Source organism: Dromiciops gliroides, chromosome 2 (assembly GCF_019393635.1).
Source record: "Dromiciops gliroides isolate mDroGli1 chromosome 2, mDroGli1.pri, whole genome shotgun sequence".
Lineage (NCBI taxonomy): Eukaryota > Metazoa > Chordata > Mammalia > Microbiotheria > Microbiotheriidae > Dromiciops > Dromiciops gliroides.
Genome location: NC_057862.1, coordinates 426,918,926 through 426,936,897, shown reverse-complemented (window position 1 = coordinate 426,936,897; position 17,972 = coordinate 426,918,926). Strand labels below are relative to the sequence as shown.

The window sequence follows — 17,972 nt, the reverse complement described above, 5'->3', positions numbered from 1 at the left end:
AATCACTAGAAAACTGAGTTGGGGAAGGGGGCAGGGATAATCACAAAGAAATGGGGGAAAGGGTCCCCTCAATCAACCATTACCACATTTTTTAAATGGCTAAGGAGTCAGAGAGGGTAAGGAACCCGTGTTCCCCTAAAGACCATCCTCTGGGTGGTTTTGGGATTAGGTTTAGGTCTAGGATGGAATTATAGACCTTTGGAACTGGAAAGAATCTTAAAAGAACAGAGAACTTTGGAACTCAGAGAGACCTTAGAACACAGAACTGGAAGAGATTCTAAAAAAATCTAGTCCAACCATTCAACTAAAAAGTTTATTGATATTTTGTTTTCATATCACCTTGATTTCCAAATGTATCCCTCCCTTCTCCGTCACCCAGAGAGCCATTACTAAAATAAAAAGGGTTTTTTTTAAATAGTTGGGCAAAACTATCCAACACATCAACCAAATCCAAAAATATACACCATGTTCCATAACCATAGTTTTCCAAGGGAAGGTGCATTCTCATCTCTCTTCTTTTGGGTCAAGATTAGTCATTATAATTTTATACACTGTCCAATTTTGTCATTGTCATTCTTTCCATTTAAACTGTAGTCATTGTGCGTAGTTTTCCTGGTTCTGATTACTTCATTTTGAATCAATTCATAGATCTTCCTATGCTTCCTGTATTCTTCACATTCATCATTTCTTATAGTACTATTCCATTGCATTCATATACTACAACCTCTTTAGTCATTCTCCAAAAGATAGCTATCTACTTTGTTTCTAGCTCTTTGCTATTATAAATAATATTGCTATGATATTTTGGTGTGGATCTTTATTTTTGTCTTTGACCTCCTTAGAGATATATGGCAAGCTATAGAATCTCTAAGTCAAATAGGCATTTTTGTCACATTATTGCATAATTCCAAAATACTTTTCAGAATTCGACCTTCATTTTAAAGCTGGATAGTGACTATGGTTGAAATCTAGCTCTTCTAACTCATTCAATATGGTTTTTTCCCCCAAGTAGATAATTAAAAAGTAACACTGAGGGGCAGCTAAGTGGCACAGTGGATGGAGCACCGGCCCTGGAGTCAGGAGTACCTGAGTTCAAATCCGGCCTCAGACACTTAACGCTTACTAGCTGTGTGACCCTGGGCAAGTCACTTAACCCCAATTGCCTCACTTAAAAAAAAAAAAGTAACATTGAGCCCTTCCCCACCTACCTATTCAGGCCCCCTGCATTACCCTAGGGTAGTTCACTACTCTAGGTTCAGTATGATGTTTGGGGTCATGCAGTGCCTAGCACAGTGCCTGGCATATAGTGGGCACTTAATAAATGCTTATCAAATTGACTTATTCAGTCTATACTTGTGCTCCCCCCCCAAGTCCATCTTTATGGTAGACCATACAAAACACACATAATTATAAAAAGTGAAAGGTCTTTGTTTATAATAGCAAGATATATAAAAAATAATTTAATCAGGTAGAAAAATGTCCTCTGTAGACATTCATAGAATGGCTGGCCATCTTCCTAAGCTCCAAGGAAGAGATAATCTAATTCCACTTTACTCCTTCTGCTTCCTTACCACAGCAGAAAGATAACATCAGTTTAGATTTATGACACTGATGGTGAATCTTGGAATTTGGTTCTATCAGCAGCCTCAGAGAGGCAGGCTGGAGCAATGATGATTATAGGTTCATAGATCTAGCATTGGAAGAAATTTCTTTTTTAGAGATGAAGGAACTGAGATGTAAACCCAGAAATGTTAAAAAACGACTTGCCCATGGCCACACAGATGATTAGGAAAAGTTTGGATTCAAATCCTGGTCTTGTGATTCCAACCTCTTCCAACTATATCATGGTGATGTTTTGGGGATGGCTGACAAATGTTGAGCCCACTCTTCTTCATATGACCAAGCCATGCCAAACTGCTCCCTTCCACATTCCCTATGGCTCTCTAGCCTTTTCTCATCCTGTCCAATTCACTTGTGCCCACAATTCTCCTGCTGCTAAATTCAATTCTCCTGCTCCTCTCTTTCCATGTGACTATTCTTCTCTAAACTCATGCTACCTGCTCTTTAAGTACTGCTCCATAAAGATGTTACCTTTTTCTTTCCAGTTCAACCTAGATGCCTCTCTTTCTCATTCCACTCACTATCTACCTAACTGAATCCCAAGCTAGACATGAGGCACTCTGGTAGTCTTGTACCTTGGAACTTTCTCCACTCATGTTGCAACTATGACCTTAATTGAAGCTACACAAGACAGAAGCAATCTCCACCCAAATTGCAATAAATAACCGTAAAAAACCCTCCATCAACTTAGTCTTATAATAAATAACAGGGAAAAGGCATATGGAACAGAAGGATATGAAGTCCTTTATCATAGATTTGTAGGATCTAAGCAACAAATGAAACTTTAGAAACCATTTAGGCCAACTCCTTAATCAGGAAATGAATCAACTTTGCTGCAACTAGGGTATGTGGTCATCTAACCTTGGCTTAGTTTTGAAGAGCTACAAAGAAAACCACCACAAACTCACTTGCTTCAACATTTCATTGGTCTGAAATAATTTCAAAATGGGTGTACCATCCACCTATACAGAGCCTGATCCATCTGTGTTCTAGTAAGTGGTCTTCAAGAGTTATTATGCCCCCTACCCCGTCCAAAAAAATTAAAAAGATCACTTTCCAATCAACAAATTTAGTAAAGCTAAAGCTTCTCTTGTTGTTAGAGAAGCTGATCCTTGTGCAATACTGTTGGACCAGGATTTAAGGGCTTTCCAGCTTGCTAAGACCTGCCAGAGCCTTGGGAACCCAGGAACACCTCTCTAACACCATGAGGCCTTAGAGGAGGACTTCAATAATAGAAAATAATACAGTCTTAGAATATCATTGTAGTAGTGGTGATTTCCTCTTAGCTAATGAGGTGGCAGGCAGGGCTGCCAGTTATTCTCTCTCCCCTCCCTTTTTGAGGGTTGACCTACTCTTCCTTCTGGGGTGTGACTTTCTGTTTAACAACAACCCTGGCCTCTCCCCTCTAGAGAAATGATTTTCCTTTCTTCCCAAGCTATAGTAATGGTAGATGCTTGCCTCAATGCCAACCCGACCAGTGTGCTAAGGCTGACTAGTTTGCATAAAGATACATTGGAAAATATGACTGGCCTATGAGGAAACGCCCTCAAAGCAAGTGCAGATATTTCCTGTGTAGGTCCAATCCAAGCAACTTTGTTGAAGCCAGGGATGAGCTGCTTTCTGGCTATGATTTAAGAGTTTGTATTATGAGATGAAGAGTTATGTACCCATCCTACCCTCTTTCTGCTCCTTCTGGATCTGAAATGTGAGGACAATTCTGAGCTTCCTGGTGCCAAGCTTGGGTGGAGGATTTCCATCCCATTCTGCTGCAAGTGCTGCCTAGACAAGCCTGCTTCTGGATTGAGCCGTCTCCCTGTGGTGTTTGCTCTTCCCAGATCTTAAGCATATGGGAATGTTCAAGCAACCTTGTGAGTCTGGCAGATCCAAGGTTCCTATCAAAGGTCCCATCAGTGGTTGAAGTTGAATGTCTTCACTGCCAATATTTGTCCAAAGCAGCTCTTACTATGCCATCTTAGTAAATTCATTTTCTAAAAGCTAGTGAAAACTAATTGACTAATTGTTAAATGGGCTCCTCTCCAGTAAGAACCTGAAGATAAGTACTAGAAACCCAGCACCTAGGGTCTTGGGGTAAGGGGTGAAGATTGGTAAAAGGAGTCAGGTCTTCTTCTGGGGGTCTCAAACTATGAACGTGAGTGTGAGTTGGACAAATAGCCCTGGAGAAGTATGTGACAAATCTATGCTTTATGCCTTGAGACATTGTAAAAAAAAAAATGAATCAGTGATGCTCTTTTTAGCTCTAAGCCCCCAATCAGAAATCTGTCTCTCTGGCAAAATAAAGCAGTTTTAAATATTTTTCTTTTCCCAGGCTGTTCTCAATCACCTTCTACTCAGCGCTAGATTCAAGCAACAGTGCATACAGTTTCTTGTCATTAAGTCATTTCAGACTCTCTGTGACCCCAGTTGGGGTTTTCTTGGCAAAGATATTGGAGTGGTTTGCTATTTTCTTTTCCAGCCCATTTTCCAGATGAGAAACTGAGGCAAACAAAATTAAGTGACTTACCTAGAGTCACAGAGCTAATAAGTGTCTGAAGTCAAATTTGAACTCAGGAAGACGAGTTCCTGATTCCAAGTCCAGTGCTCTATCCACTGCACCACCTAGCTGCCTTACATACTGTTTGGCAATCCCTTAATCAACAGCCTTATAACCTTTACCAACTTAAGAAAACAAAGTAAACTTTTAAACATAAGGAGGTAAATAAACGTTTAAGACACATTGACAAGCTTCCTCTGAGAAACAGATGCCTGTCCTCCTAGGAGAAACAGAGAAAGTGAAGAGGGGAATGGAGGACTCATTGGCCTTATTCTGCAGCCCAAGTTGATTTCAGCAAGATAGCATCCAGCCCATGGTGACCTGCCTATGAGTGATTTATTCACAACCTGGCTCCAGAGACCAGGAGCAAGAGGCCTCTCATACACTCCTCCCCAGTGGCAGTTGTCCTTTGTGCTTTCTAATCTTCAGCTCCCATGGTCTATCTCTATCCTACCCACAAGTACAAAGGTAGGAGGGGCAGCTTATGAGTTAAAGGCAGCCCCCTCCACCTGTCACAAGGTCAGAGAAAAAGGAATGGGGGGGTTGAGGAGAAGGAGGCTGAGAGATTTTTGCCCAAATCGTCTGGCATCCATTTCTATTACCCTAATTTTCTTGATAAAGTCTGCAGTAGGCATGGTCAATAATACAGTGTTACATTTATAACGAGAAAGATGCTTTCAAAATGGGATATTAAGACTGGGCAGATCTTAGACACTGAGTTTAAACTCCTACATAGAAGCATCAATTTAGAGTTAGAAGGATCATGGATCAAGAATTAGAAGGGGGGCAGCTAGGTTGTGCAGTGGATAAAGCACTGGCCCTGGATTCAGAAGGACCTGAGTTCAAATCCAGCATCAGACACTTGACACTTACTAGCTGTGTGACCCTGGGCAAGTAACTTAACCCTCATTGCCCCACAAAAAAATAATAATAATTAGAAGGGACCTTCGAATAACTGGTACTTAAAAGATGTCATCTATTCCAAGTGCCACATTTTACAGATGAAGAAAATGATGTCCGCTCATGTAGATTAACTTGCCCACGGTCACAAAGATAGTAGTATCTGACAGATCCAAGATCTGGACTCAGTTCCTCTCACTCCAAGTCTAGCATTATTTCCATGGTACCATGTTGCCTTGCTTCTTTTTATAGAGAAAGCAAATGGTACCTAGAGAAGAGACATAAAGTCACTTGCCCAAGGGTACACATAGAGTTAACAGGAGGATGAATGCTTGAGCCCATGTCTCTAGATTCAGAGTCTAGATCTCTTCTCTCCTTTATGGGCTGCCAGAATCAATTCTGAACACTTCCCATTTCCCCCCTCTCCCATTTATGTTTCATTAGGTATACCTTTATCTGGGTTCACCTCAGAGTAATTTGCTCAGGCAAGTGGGGAATAGAATGGGTTCATTCACTCTATCCTCAGAAACACAGGGGCTGCTGAGGCAGTAGCTACATTCTTACCTTGGCTTATCATGATAGTTTCCCATCAGAGAAACTGGTCCCAGTACCTGGAGGAGTTACTACCCTCACCCCACTGCCTGACTCCATGATTCTCCTGGCTCCTCTAAGCTCCATAGAGGCTCCAAACCTTCCTCTACAGAGGAAAATATTAATGAGCCCCCCAGAGCCCAAATCCCAAGCCTCAAATTGGAACTGTCTCCTGGCTTTGGGGACCAGAGCAGGGGGAGGAGAGAAAGTTCTCTCTCTGATTAGGTGCTGGACTGGCTTGAGTAATAAATATCACCAAGGGAATTTACCCCTCAACCTTTTCCCCTCCAATTATATAACTCAACTGTATCCAGGGAAGAGTTCCAAGACTCTACAGGGGCAGGAAGCTAGACCCCAGTGAAGTCAGCTGGGATTGGTGGTATGTGTGTATGTCTATTTGTGTTCCTTTATGTACCTGAGTGATGGTGTGTACCTGTGGGTGTTTGGAACAGAGTATGAGCACCATGGTCTGTGGGAATGATTTATGTAACTGGGTGAAAAGGTATGGTTGTGAGTGTGTGTAACTTTTGGAATCCTAGAATATCAGTGTTGGAAAGAGATCTTAGAACAAAGAACATTCAAACTAAAGGAACCTTGTAACATAGAACATCAAAGCTAGAAAGAGTTTTTTAAATATCCGGTCCAGCAGCTCCTCAATTTTACAGCAGTAGAAGTGGAAGTCTCCAGATCAATGATTTTCCCAATTGCCTTGGGTGTGTATGTTTTTATGTGGTTTTTTTGTATAATAGCCATGTACATGAGATGATTGCAGTACATTGAATCTAGTTGTGAGGGTGGGATTGTATGTCACTGTGTATGTTCGACCCTCTGCGCCTCTTCATGAGTCTGATTATAGCTATTTAAGTGTCTGCTGGAGCCAGTTTAAAGAGTGATTTAAAGCAGGATGGTTAGTCTGGCTCTGTACTTTGTTCACAGAGATATTTCATCAGCTGGGTTTTGGGGGTTGTAGTCGGTTTGTTCTCTTTCTCCTGTTGTCTCTATCCTAGCCGATCTCTCAGACATGGACACCCTGATCCTGCCGTGGGCCACTAGGAGGATGAAGGAAGTGGGGTCTGAGAAAAGGTTTCATGTAGGGAAGCAGAGACCCACACAACAAATAAAGGAGATGAAGCCAGGGAGGCTGGAGAAAGAAATAAAAGAGTTAGCAGGTTCTCCATGTACTTGTCAGGGCTGTTGGGCTAAAGGCATTGATCAATCCACCAAAGCCTTCTTCCAGGGCATGACCTTTCTCCCTCCCCTAAACTCCCTTCTAACATTGAGTCCCCACTCTCACTAAATGTCTGAAATAGAATTAAGATGAGGTAAAGAAATTGGAGACACTTATGGCTGCCTTACAGTTGAGTCTGTGTCTGTGCAAGCTCTGTATGCAAGCTTTCCATTGGGCTACATGTGAGAAAATGTCCCCAGAATATATGATTTATCATTGTTATTGTCATCCTCAATGTCTCATGCATATAGAGAGCTCTGCAGTTTACTTCATTTTGGTTTTCAGGCAACAGAGGTGAGAGAGTCAGAGATTATTATCTTCATTTTACAAATAAACTGAGGTGGGGCAGCTAGGTGGCGCAGTGGATAGAGCACCAGCCCTGGAGTCAGGAGTACCTGAGTTCAAATCCAGCCTCAGACACTTAACACTTACTAGCTGTGTGACCCTGGGCAAGTCACTTAACCCCATTTGCCTCACTAAAAAAAAAAAAAAAAAACAAAAACAAAAACCAAATAAACTGAGGTCCAGAGAGTTGAAATGATTTTCCCAGTCTTTACAAAGGGAGTCAGGGAGAAAGCCAGGATTTGTACTCAACGTCTTTTGACTCCCAATACTTCTGGGTCTTTCCTTCATAACACATTTTCACAATATATCACTCCCTGCTCAGAAACCCCTAGTGGCTGCCTCTGTTGCCATTAGACTCAAGTCAAACTCCCCTGTTTGGCATTTAAAGTCCTTCACAACCTGGCCCTAACCTACCTTTTTTGCATATGACTCTTCTTCATACACTCTCTATTTCAGCTAAACATGACTTACACAGGACATTCTATTTTCTGTCTTTGGGTTTGGCCTGTCCTCCCTACTTGGAAGGCAATCCCTATTCACCTCTACCACCTTAGAATCCGTACCTTCCTTTAAGCTTAAGCAGAAACTTGGGGAGAAATTATTTTTTTTCTTTGTATTCCCAGCACTAACATAGTGCCTAGTAGATAGTAGGTACTTAAGAAGTTCTTGTTGAATGAATATGCACATAAATAATAATAAAAATAATTAACATGCATGTAGTACTTTAAATGTATATTGATATCCAGGGGCAGCTAGGTGTCACAGTGGATAGAGCACCGGCCCTGGATTCAGGAAGACCTGAGTTCAAATCTGGCCTCAGACACTTGACACTTACTAGCTGTGTGACCCTGGGCAAATCACTTAACCCCGAAAAAAACACAAAGTATATTGATATCCATTAGCTCATTTGGTCTTCACAGCAACACAGTAAAAGAGACATGGTGGGGCTTATTATACTCATATTACAGATGTAATCCATGGCCCAGTGAGGCTAAATGAATTACCTAAGAATTAGAAAAGTAGCAGAACCAGGATTTAAAATGAGTTTCTTTGACTCCAATTCCCATGATATTTCTGCTAGATTTATTTATGAATTTGCTTCTAATTGGGTTTTGAGGGATAAGGGCAGAAATATAAGTTGAAAATGTTTCCAGTTGGGGCCAGCTGGGTGGCACAGTAGATAAAGCACCAGCCCTGGATTCAAGAGGACCTGAGTTCAAATCTGGTCTCAGACATTAGACACTCACTAGACCCTGGGCAAGTCACTTAACCCTCATTGCCCTGCAAAAAAACAAAAACAAAAACAAAACGTTTCCAGTTGTTTAAGGTGTGGAAAGAAGCTGGATGAAGCCAGAATTACAGGAGAAAACACTAGAATATGTTATTCAATCTGTTTTTAGATACCATCAGTTCTTTCTCTGTAGATGGATTGCAATTTTCTTAAGTCCTTCAGAGTTATATTGGATCATTGCCTTGCTGAAAATAACTACGTACTTCCCAGCATCTTACACTATTGCTGTTATGTTATGTATAGTACATTTCTCTCTGCTTCAGTTCATATAGGTCTTTCCAGGTTTTTCTGATAGCATCCTGTTCATCATAACTTTTATATAGTACCTTAAATTTGACAAAGAATTTTCTTCACAATAAGCCCAGCAGAGTAGGTACCATATGTCTTGCCATTGTAATCAATCATCATAACTATTTCCCTCCATCCTATTCCCTTCCCATGATATTTACTCTATTTTCCATCTTCTTTTACCCTATTCCTTCTCAAAAGTGTTTTACTTCTGACTGCCCCCTCCCCCACTCTACCCTCCCTTCATTCACCCTCCCCTACTTATCCTCTTCTCCTCCTACTTTCCTGTAGGGTTAAATAGATTACTCCTCCCAATTGGGTGTGTATGTTATTCCCTCCTTGAGCCCACTCTGATGAGGTTATGGCCTTTGAACTAATTCTGTGTTCTAAATTTTTCTTCTTCCCTTCCTCCTCAACTCTCCCTATGAAATCAAGCAATTCAATATGTCATATATGTGCTGTTATGCAGAGCATCTTCACCTTCCTTGAAAGTGTTTTGCTTTTTACTGATCCATCCCCCAATTTGCCCTTCCTTCCCCTCTTCTCCGCCCCCCATCTCCTTCCCCTCCCACTTTTCCTCAGGGCAAAAATATATTACTAAGGGGAAGCTAGGTGGTGCAGTGGATAGAGCACCAGCCCTGGGGTCAGGAGTACCTGAGTTCAAATCCAGCCTCAGACACTTAACACTTACTAGCTGTGTGACCCTGGGCAAGTCACTTAACCCCAATTGCCTCACTAATATATATATATATATATATATATATATATATATATATATATATATATATATATATATATATATATATATATACCCACTTGAGTATGTATGTTATTCCCTCTTTGAGCCAATTCTGATAATAGTAAGGTTCACTTACTCCCCCACTCCTTCCTCCTCTTCCCCTCCCCTCCATAGGCTTTTTTCTTATTTCCTTCATGTGAGCTACCTCTCCCCAGTCCACCTCTCTCTCCCCTTCCCCCTCCCTCAGTGCATTCCTCCTACCCCTCAACCCTATTTTAAAGATGTCATCATGGGTTAGCTAGGTGGCACAGTGGACAAAGCACCAACCCTGGACCCAGGAGTCCCTGAGCCCAAATCTGGCCCTAGACATGAGAAACCCCATCCTGCTTGCCCCACAAAGAACAAGGATAAATAAAAAAATAAATGCTTTACAGATATCATCCTTTCATATTCAGTTCAGACCTGTGTCCTCTGCCTGAGTGTATTCCTTTCAGCTGCCCTAATACTGAGAAAGTTCTTATGAGTTTGAAGTATTATCTTCCCATGTAGGAATGTAAACAATTTAATCTTTTAATATCCCTCATGATTTCTTTTTCCTGTTTACCTTTTTATGCTTCTCTAGGGTCTTGTATTTGAAAGTCAAATTTTCTATTCAGTTCAGGTCTTTTTATCACAAATGCCTGAAAGTCCTCTTTTTCATTGAAGTCCCATTTTTTCCTCTGAAAGATTATATTAAGTTTTTCTGGGTACATTATTCTTGGCTATGGTCCCAGTTCCTTTGCCCTCTGGAATATCATATTCCATGCCCTCTGGTCCTTTAATGTTGATGCTGCTAGATCTTGTTTTATCCTTATTGTCTCTCCACAGTATTTGAATTCCTTTTTTCTAGCTGTTTGAAATATTTTCTCCTTGACCTGGGAGCTCTGGAATTTGGCTATAATATTCCTGGAGGTTTTCCTTTTGGGATCTCTTTCAGGAGGTGATCGGTGGATTCTTTCAATGTCTATTTTACCTTCTACTTCTAGAATATTAGGGCAATTTTCCCTGACAATCTCTTGGAAGATGCTATATAAACTCTTATTTTGCTCATGGTTCTCAGGTAGTCCAGTGCTTTTCAAATTATCTCTCCTGGATCTATTTTCCAGGTCAGCTATTCTTCCAAGGAGACATTTCATATTGCCCTCTATTTTTTTATTCATTTGGATTTGCTTTACTGTGTCTTGGTTTCTCATAAAGTCACTAGCTTCCATTTCTTCAATCCTAATTCTTGGGCAATTATTTTCTTCTGAGAGTTTTTGTATCTCCTTTTCCACTTGACTTTTCAAGTTGTTGACTTTTTTCTCATGACTTTCCTGCATTGCTCTCATTTCTCTTTCCATTCTTTACTCCACCTCTCTAAATCTTCCTTCTATCTCTCCTACTTTCTCTTTAAAGTCCCGTTTGAGTATTTCCATGGCCTGAAACCAATTCATATTTTTCTTGGAAGCTTTGGATGTAGGGGCCCTGAGATTGTTATCCTCTTCTGAGGGTGCACTTCAATCTTCCTTGTCGCTAAAGTAACTTTCTATAGTTCTCAACTTTCTTTTCTTGCTCACCTTGCCATCTTTTATTTGACTTTTAACTCCCTCTTATAGTGGGGGCCTACTTCCAAGCTACACTGTCCCAAGCTTTAGAGGATCCCATGTGTTTCAGTTTGAGGTAGGTTTTTCTCTGGCCTAGCCTGTTCTCTGGTCTGAAAATAACCTCAAGCCAACTTTTTAATTAACCAGTCAGCAGAACGTTGTGTAGTGTGGTTCTTAGCTTTGAGGAGCCTGTGCCCTTCCCCCACCTGGGCCTCCCGCCACTCAGGATTTCTTCCTGGTTCCCTACTGGGGTGGGACAGCTGAATTCCTCCCTAGGTCCAACAGACACCTCTGCACTTTCCCCCCAACCAGCTGTTCAGCTCTCTCACCTGACTGCAAGCTCAGTTCCAGAAGAAGCTGGTGCTGCAGCTGATTTGGAGGCTCAAGGGTAAGTTCCTCTGGCATAGTGTGCCTGGAGTCTGTGTTGGTGCAATCGCAGGGTTGTACTCTTCTTGCAGCCCAGCACAGCCCCCTTTAATCTGTCTTTGGTTGGAAAATAATCTCAGCCTGTCTTTTTGTGGGTTTTGCTGCTCCAGGGGGTTCTTTTATTGCTGTTTTTGGGGTAATTGTGTCAGGAGCTCTGAGCATTTAATGTCTTTCCTCTGCCCCCAAGGTAATATGGACAGTATTATCCAGCATCTAAGGGTTCATGGATTCTCTGAGAGCATAAACAGAAGGTAGTCAGCCACCCATCTGTGACAGATGACCACCACTCACAGAATCAGAATCATGGAATATCAGAGCTGGAAAGGAGCCTAGAATACAGAATGTTAGAGTATACAATGTTAGAGCTGAAAAGGACATTAGAACATGGAACATTGGAACTTAGAACATAGAGTTTTTTCATAGTTGAGAGGTACTATAGAACTTAGAAAGTTAGAGAATATTAGAGGAGGGAAGGGTGTTAGAACATAGAAGATTAGTGCTGGAAGGAAACTTAGAATATAAAAGGTTAAGGGGCAGCTAGGTGGCTCAGTGGATAGAATACTGGCCCTGCAGTCAGGAGGACCTTAGTTCAAATCCAACCTCATACATTTATGATTTGTATGACCCAGGGCAAGTCACTTCACCCCTCAGGAAAAAAGAAATATAGAAGATCAGAACAAAGAATACAGGGTGTTAGAGCTGGAAGGAATGTTACCCCATAGTACTTCCTTTCATGCATTCTTCATTTCAGTCAAACTGGCCTTCTAGCTATTTCCTCTCCCACCTTGCACAAGTCTGGAATGTGTAATATCCTCCCCTCCATCTGGAAGGATCCTTAACTTCCTTCAGTAGTACAGTTTGTATCTTGAATCCTGTATCCTGCATGAGGTCTTTCCTGAACCACTACTTACTAGCATTCCCTCATTCTTGAAATGATGTCTAAATATTCTACATTTACCTACTTGTGCACAAATTGTATTCCCACTCCACCCCCACCCCACGTTGAGGGCAAAAACTGTTTCCTTTGTGTCTTTTATCTCCAGTGTCTAGCACATAGCAGGCATCTGATAAATGAATCAAATATTGGAACATAGAATATCAGAATTAAAACAGGTTTGAGAACAAAGAACATTAGAAATGTCAGCATTCTGGAAGGATTATAATTATAGTTTGAGAGCTGGAAAAGACTTTAAGGGTTATCTAGTCCCACCCCCTCGATTTATAAATGGGGAAACTGAGTCCCTTAGAGGGAAAGTGATTTGCCCAACATCATACAGGGAGTAAGAAGTAGCCAGAATTTGGACCTTGTTCTTCTGATTCCAAATCTAGTACTCTTTCTACTGTCCTTAGAACATCAGAACATAGAATGACAGGGCTGGAAGAGACCTTATATAAATCTGGTAGTCTACCTCCCTCATTCTGAAAATACTCATTAGTTCCAAACCAAGGTTATTCTCTTTTTTCACTGGACCTTCTTCCCCTTTCTGGCTTTGCTCTGTATTTCTGTGGCACGAGCATTTATCTGATATCCCACGTTTGAAATCTTAGAAAGGCGTCTTTAATTCTCCCCTGTCCATCACCTCTCACATACAATTTATTTCCAGGTCCTGTAGATTCCACCTCTGTAAATCATTTACATCTATTCTATCCTCTCTATTTCTCCTGCCACCCAAACACTATAGATTCTCAGGGCCACCTTCATGGACTATTACAATGGTCTAATAAGTCTTCTTGACTTCATGATCCTTCTTCCCATTAATCCATTCATAACCCTACTGGAACACATTTTCTCAAATATAGGTCTGGTTATATCACTCCTTTACTCAAAAATCTCCAGTGATTATTCCAGGCCCTGAATTCCCTGGGACCATTTCACCAGATAGAGAGAGAAACACAGAGAGAGAGAGAGAGAGACAGAGACGGAGAGAGAGAAAGGTATGATAGATAGATAGATGATAGGTAGATGATAGATAGATAGATAGATAGATAGATAGATAGATAGATAGATAGATAGATAGATAGACAGACAGACATACCGACATAGATATAGATACATTCATACATAGATAGATACATAGATAAAAGATAGAGATATTAGCTATACCAGTAAAATGTTTGCCCCCCTGAACATGGCCTAGAATGCCTCTGCTCTAACTTTTCCCCTGTTGAAGGTCTTGTTGTTGTTGTTCTTCTTCAGTTGTTTCAATAATGTCTGACTCTTCGTGACTTCATTTGGGGTTTTCTTCCCAAAGATACTAGAGTGGTTTCTCCAACTCATTTTACAGATGAGGAAACTGAGGCAAACATGGTCAAGTGACTTGCCCAGGGTCACACAGCTAATAATTGTCTGAGGCCAGATTTGAACTTAGGGAGATGAATCTTCCTGACTATTGGCCCAGTGTGATATCTACTGTGTCACATAGCTTTTGAAGGCTTACCCATCCTTTAAAACCACCAGCCCCTAGAAAGCCTTCCCTGATCTCTTCTTGATCAGTACCAGCCTCTCTTCCAGCTCTCATATAGCAGTGTTTGTATCTCCTTGTTGTACGTAAATGTTGTATTTATGCTTTCTAAAAATTTCATTGTCATTTCCCAGTGACTACTCACCACCCCCTATGCAAGAAAATACTCCCTTATAATAAAGAAGTACAGACAAATAGAATAAGCCAATACACTGCCCAGACCTGACAGTGTATGCTTCATTCAGCACCTGTACAGCCTACCATCACTCTACCAAGACAAAATATGTTTCATCATCAGTCCTCTGTAGCCAAGATTGGTTATTACATCATATGAGTTCTGCTATATATTAGTGTTGTTTTTCTTTACATTAGTGTGGGCATTCTGTATATTTTTAATTATTTTATATATTTCTTTATATTTTCTATATATTTTTCTTTTCATTCATTCACTCTGCATAAGTTTCTTTGAATTCTTTGTATTAGTGGTTTCTTATGACATAAAATTATTCTATTACATTCAGTGGATTCAGCTATCTCTCATTCAGTGGGCATGTACTTTGTTTAGTTTTTTGGTACTATGAAAAAAAATGCTAGAAATACTTTGCTATATTTGGTGTACATTTAGAAGGTTAAGAACAAAAAACAAAGTGTGTTAGTTGAAATAAATATTATTTCATAGTAGTTCCTTTCAAACACTCTTCATTTCAGTAGAACTGGCCTGCTAGTTATTCCTTAAGCTGACATCCTATCTCTCACCTCTGTAACTTTGTATCAGGAATGCGTGACATACGTTCTCTCTCTTTGATTTCTGGGAATAACTGCTGTGTATCCCTGGGTCAAACAGTATAAACAGGTTAATCATTTTTTAGAAGAATTCAAATTTCAAATTTAGAAGAATTTCGAATTATGCTCCAGAACAGATAGACTAATTTACTGCTCCACTAACAAGGTATTAGTCTGCCTATCCTCCTTCAGTCCCTTCAACACTGATTGGGGTTACACCCACCAGATTGGGTATAAGGTGAAAAGTCAGAGTTGTTTTAATTTATACTTCTCCTATTAGTGATTTGGAACAATTTTCATAGAGTTGTTGAGAGTTTCTACTTCATGAATTCATATGTTATTGTGAATTATTATTATTGGTATTCATATCTTATCCTTCTACTACTAGCTAAAATTTACATAGTGTTTCCTATGTGCTAAATACTGTGTGCTAAGTGCTTTACAATTACTACCTTACTCAATCCTCACAACAATCCAGGGACAAAAGTGTTATCATTATTCCCATTTTACAGATGATGACCCTGAAACAAACAGAAGCTAAGTGACTTGCCCCAGGTCACACAAATAGCAAGTATCTGAAGGCAGATTTGAACTCAAGTCTTCTTTACTCCAGGTTGTTGTTGTTCTTCAGTTGTTTCAATAATGTCTGACTCTTCGTGACTTCATTTGGGGTTTTCTTCATGGACTATTACAATGGTCTAATAAGTCTTCTTGACTTCATGATCCTTCTTCCCATTAATCCATTCATAACCCTACTGGAACACATTTTCTCAAATATCACCTAGCTTTCTTACTAGCCTGTAAACTCACTGAGAGAAAGATTCTGTATATTATATCAACTTTGTATCATGCCTAGAATAAAAAATAGTCCTCTCCCCAGAGTAAGTGCTTAATAAGTATTTGTTAAATACATTTTTCAGATGAGGAAACTGAGCCCAGAGAGGGAGAGTGACTTACCCAAATTCCCTTGAGTGGAAGACTAACCAGAATATGGATGGGACCAACAGGTCTTCTGAAGGGGCCCCATTTATCCTTCTAGGTTTGTCCACAAGCCCGGCACAACTACGGCCTCTCTTTGCTCTATTCCTGGTCTTGTATATAGCAGGTGTGATGGGGAATGGCCTAATTGTGGCAGCCATCCGGGCCAGTCCAGCCCTCCATGCCCCCATGTATTTCCTGCTGGCCCACCTCTCTTTCGCCGACCTCTGCTTCACCTCTGTCACCGTGCCCAAGATGTTGGCCAACCTGTTGGCCCATGACCGCTCCATCTCACGGGCAGGCTGCCTAACTCAGATGTATTTCTTCTTTGCCTTGGGTGTGACTGACAGCTGCCTGCTGGCTGCCATGGCCTATGATCGCTACGTGGCCATCCGGCACCCACTACACTATGCAGTCCGAATGTCCAGAGCCATGTGTACAGGGCTCGTGGCAGCTGCCTGGATTGTTTCTCATACCCACTCATTGCTGCACATCCTGCTCATGGCCCGCCTGTCCTTCTGTGCTTCTCGGAGTGTGCCCCACTTCTTTTGTGACCACCAGCCCCTCCTGCGGCTTGCCTGTTCTGACACTCGCCATATTCAATTACTCATCTTCACTGAGGGGGCTGCTGTGGTGGTCACACCCTTCCTGCTCATCTTGGCCTCCTATGGTGCCATTGCTGTTGCCGTGTTACGCCTTCCCTCGGTGTCTGGACGGCTCCGGGCTGTGTCCACCTGTGGCTCCCACCTGGCTGTGGTAAGTCTCTTCTATGGCACAGTCATTGCGGTCTACTTCCAGCCCACAGCACGATATGAGGCTGAGCGGGGCCGTGTGGCCACCGTCATGTATACAGTAGTGACCCCCATGCTCAACCCAGTTATTTACAGCCTCAGGAACCGAGATGTTCAGGGGGCACTCCGAGCTCTCTTTACTGGACGTAGAATCTCAACCGAGCCCACCTAAGGACTGGACTTGCTTCCCTGAGAGACAGAAAAGACCAATAACTGAATGGATTATCGGGTACTAGAGTTGGAAGATATGATCTAGTCCAATATTCTCAGGTTACAGATGAGGGAAGTGAGGCCCACAAAGGGGTAATAACTTCATCAACGTCACAGCTCTAGTAAGTGGCAAAGGTGGGATTTGATCTTAAATCTGACTTCAAATCCAGCACTTTTGCCACTCTCATGCATAGACACACTCATGTGTATGGAGACACGTCACCACCTCCACCCCACAACCCTATCTCCACCCTATATATTGCCTCAAACATAAAATCACAGAGTGTATGTACTAGAGCTCACCTTTAGCTTCTACTGTCTTGTGGTTCAGAGGAGAAACCTGATGTTCAGGGGAGTTAAGTGACTTATCAAAGATCACACAAATAGCAGAGCTAAAAATCAAATCCAGGTCTCACACTCCAAGTCAGTGCCCTTCCTTCCCCTCACCCTCCTCTTCTTTGGCCCTTTCAGATCTTTCCTTGAATGCTGTACTGTGAGAAAATGGAACCTGAGGCAGGAAAGGGATATTCTCAGATTACAATCAATCCCACCTATAGTCTCTGGTTTACTTTGATTCATAGAATGATAGGATTAGACCTGGAAGGGGAGAGGGAGGAATAAGCATTTATAGAACATGTAATATGGGCCGGGTACTATGCTAAGTGCTTTATGATTTTATTTCTTTTGATCCTCACAAGAATCCTGGAATGTAGGTGCTGTTATCATCCCCATTTTATAGTTGATGAATCTGAGGCAAACAGAGGTTAAGTGACTTGCTCAGCATTAGACAGCTAGGAGGTGTCCAAGGCAGGATTTGACCTCAGGTCTTTTCACCTGGCTGCAGGAAGGGGCCTTAGAGGTCACCATGTCCAGCACCTTCGTTTTACAGATAAGGAAACTGAAGCCCAGAGAATTTCAGTGAAATGACCAGGGACCCATAGTGAGTGTCTGAGGCAGGATTTGAGCATGTCTTTCTAACTCCAAATCCAATACCCTAGCCACTATACCTCACTGCCTATCAATTATACTCCATTTCAAACACACCTTTATTAAGCACCTTCTGTGTGCAGATCACTGTATTCAGGACTGAAGAAGATACAAAATTGAAATGACACTGCTTTCATGGATCTTAGAGCTCAGGATGGAA

General features: G+C 41.5%; 1 protein-coding gene across 1 annotated transcript; it reads left to right on the top strand.

The window, feature by feature from the left end:
• Window positions 1-15,836: 15,836 nt before the first annotated feature.
• Window positions 15,837-16,787, top strand: LOC122738087 (olfactory receptor 1K1-like). Its single transcript, XM_043980147.1, has one exon. It carries the CDS (start codon window positions 15,837-15,839, stop codon window positions 16,785-16,787), a length of 951 nt encoding a protein of 316 aa, XP_043836082.1.
• Window positions 16,788-17,972: the final 1,185 nt, after the last annotated feature.

Coding starts and splice junctions, on each gene's coding strand:
- LOC122738087 (XM_043980147.1), top strand. CDS start 15,837: ATGGATGGGACCAACAGGTCTTCTGAAGGGGCCCCATTTATCCTTCTA.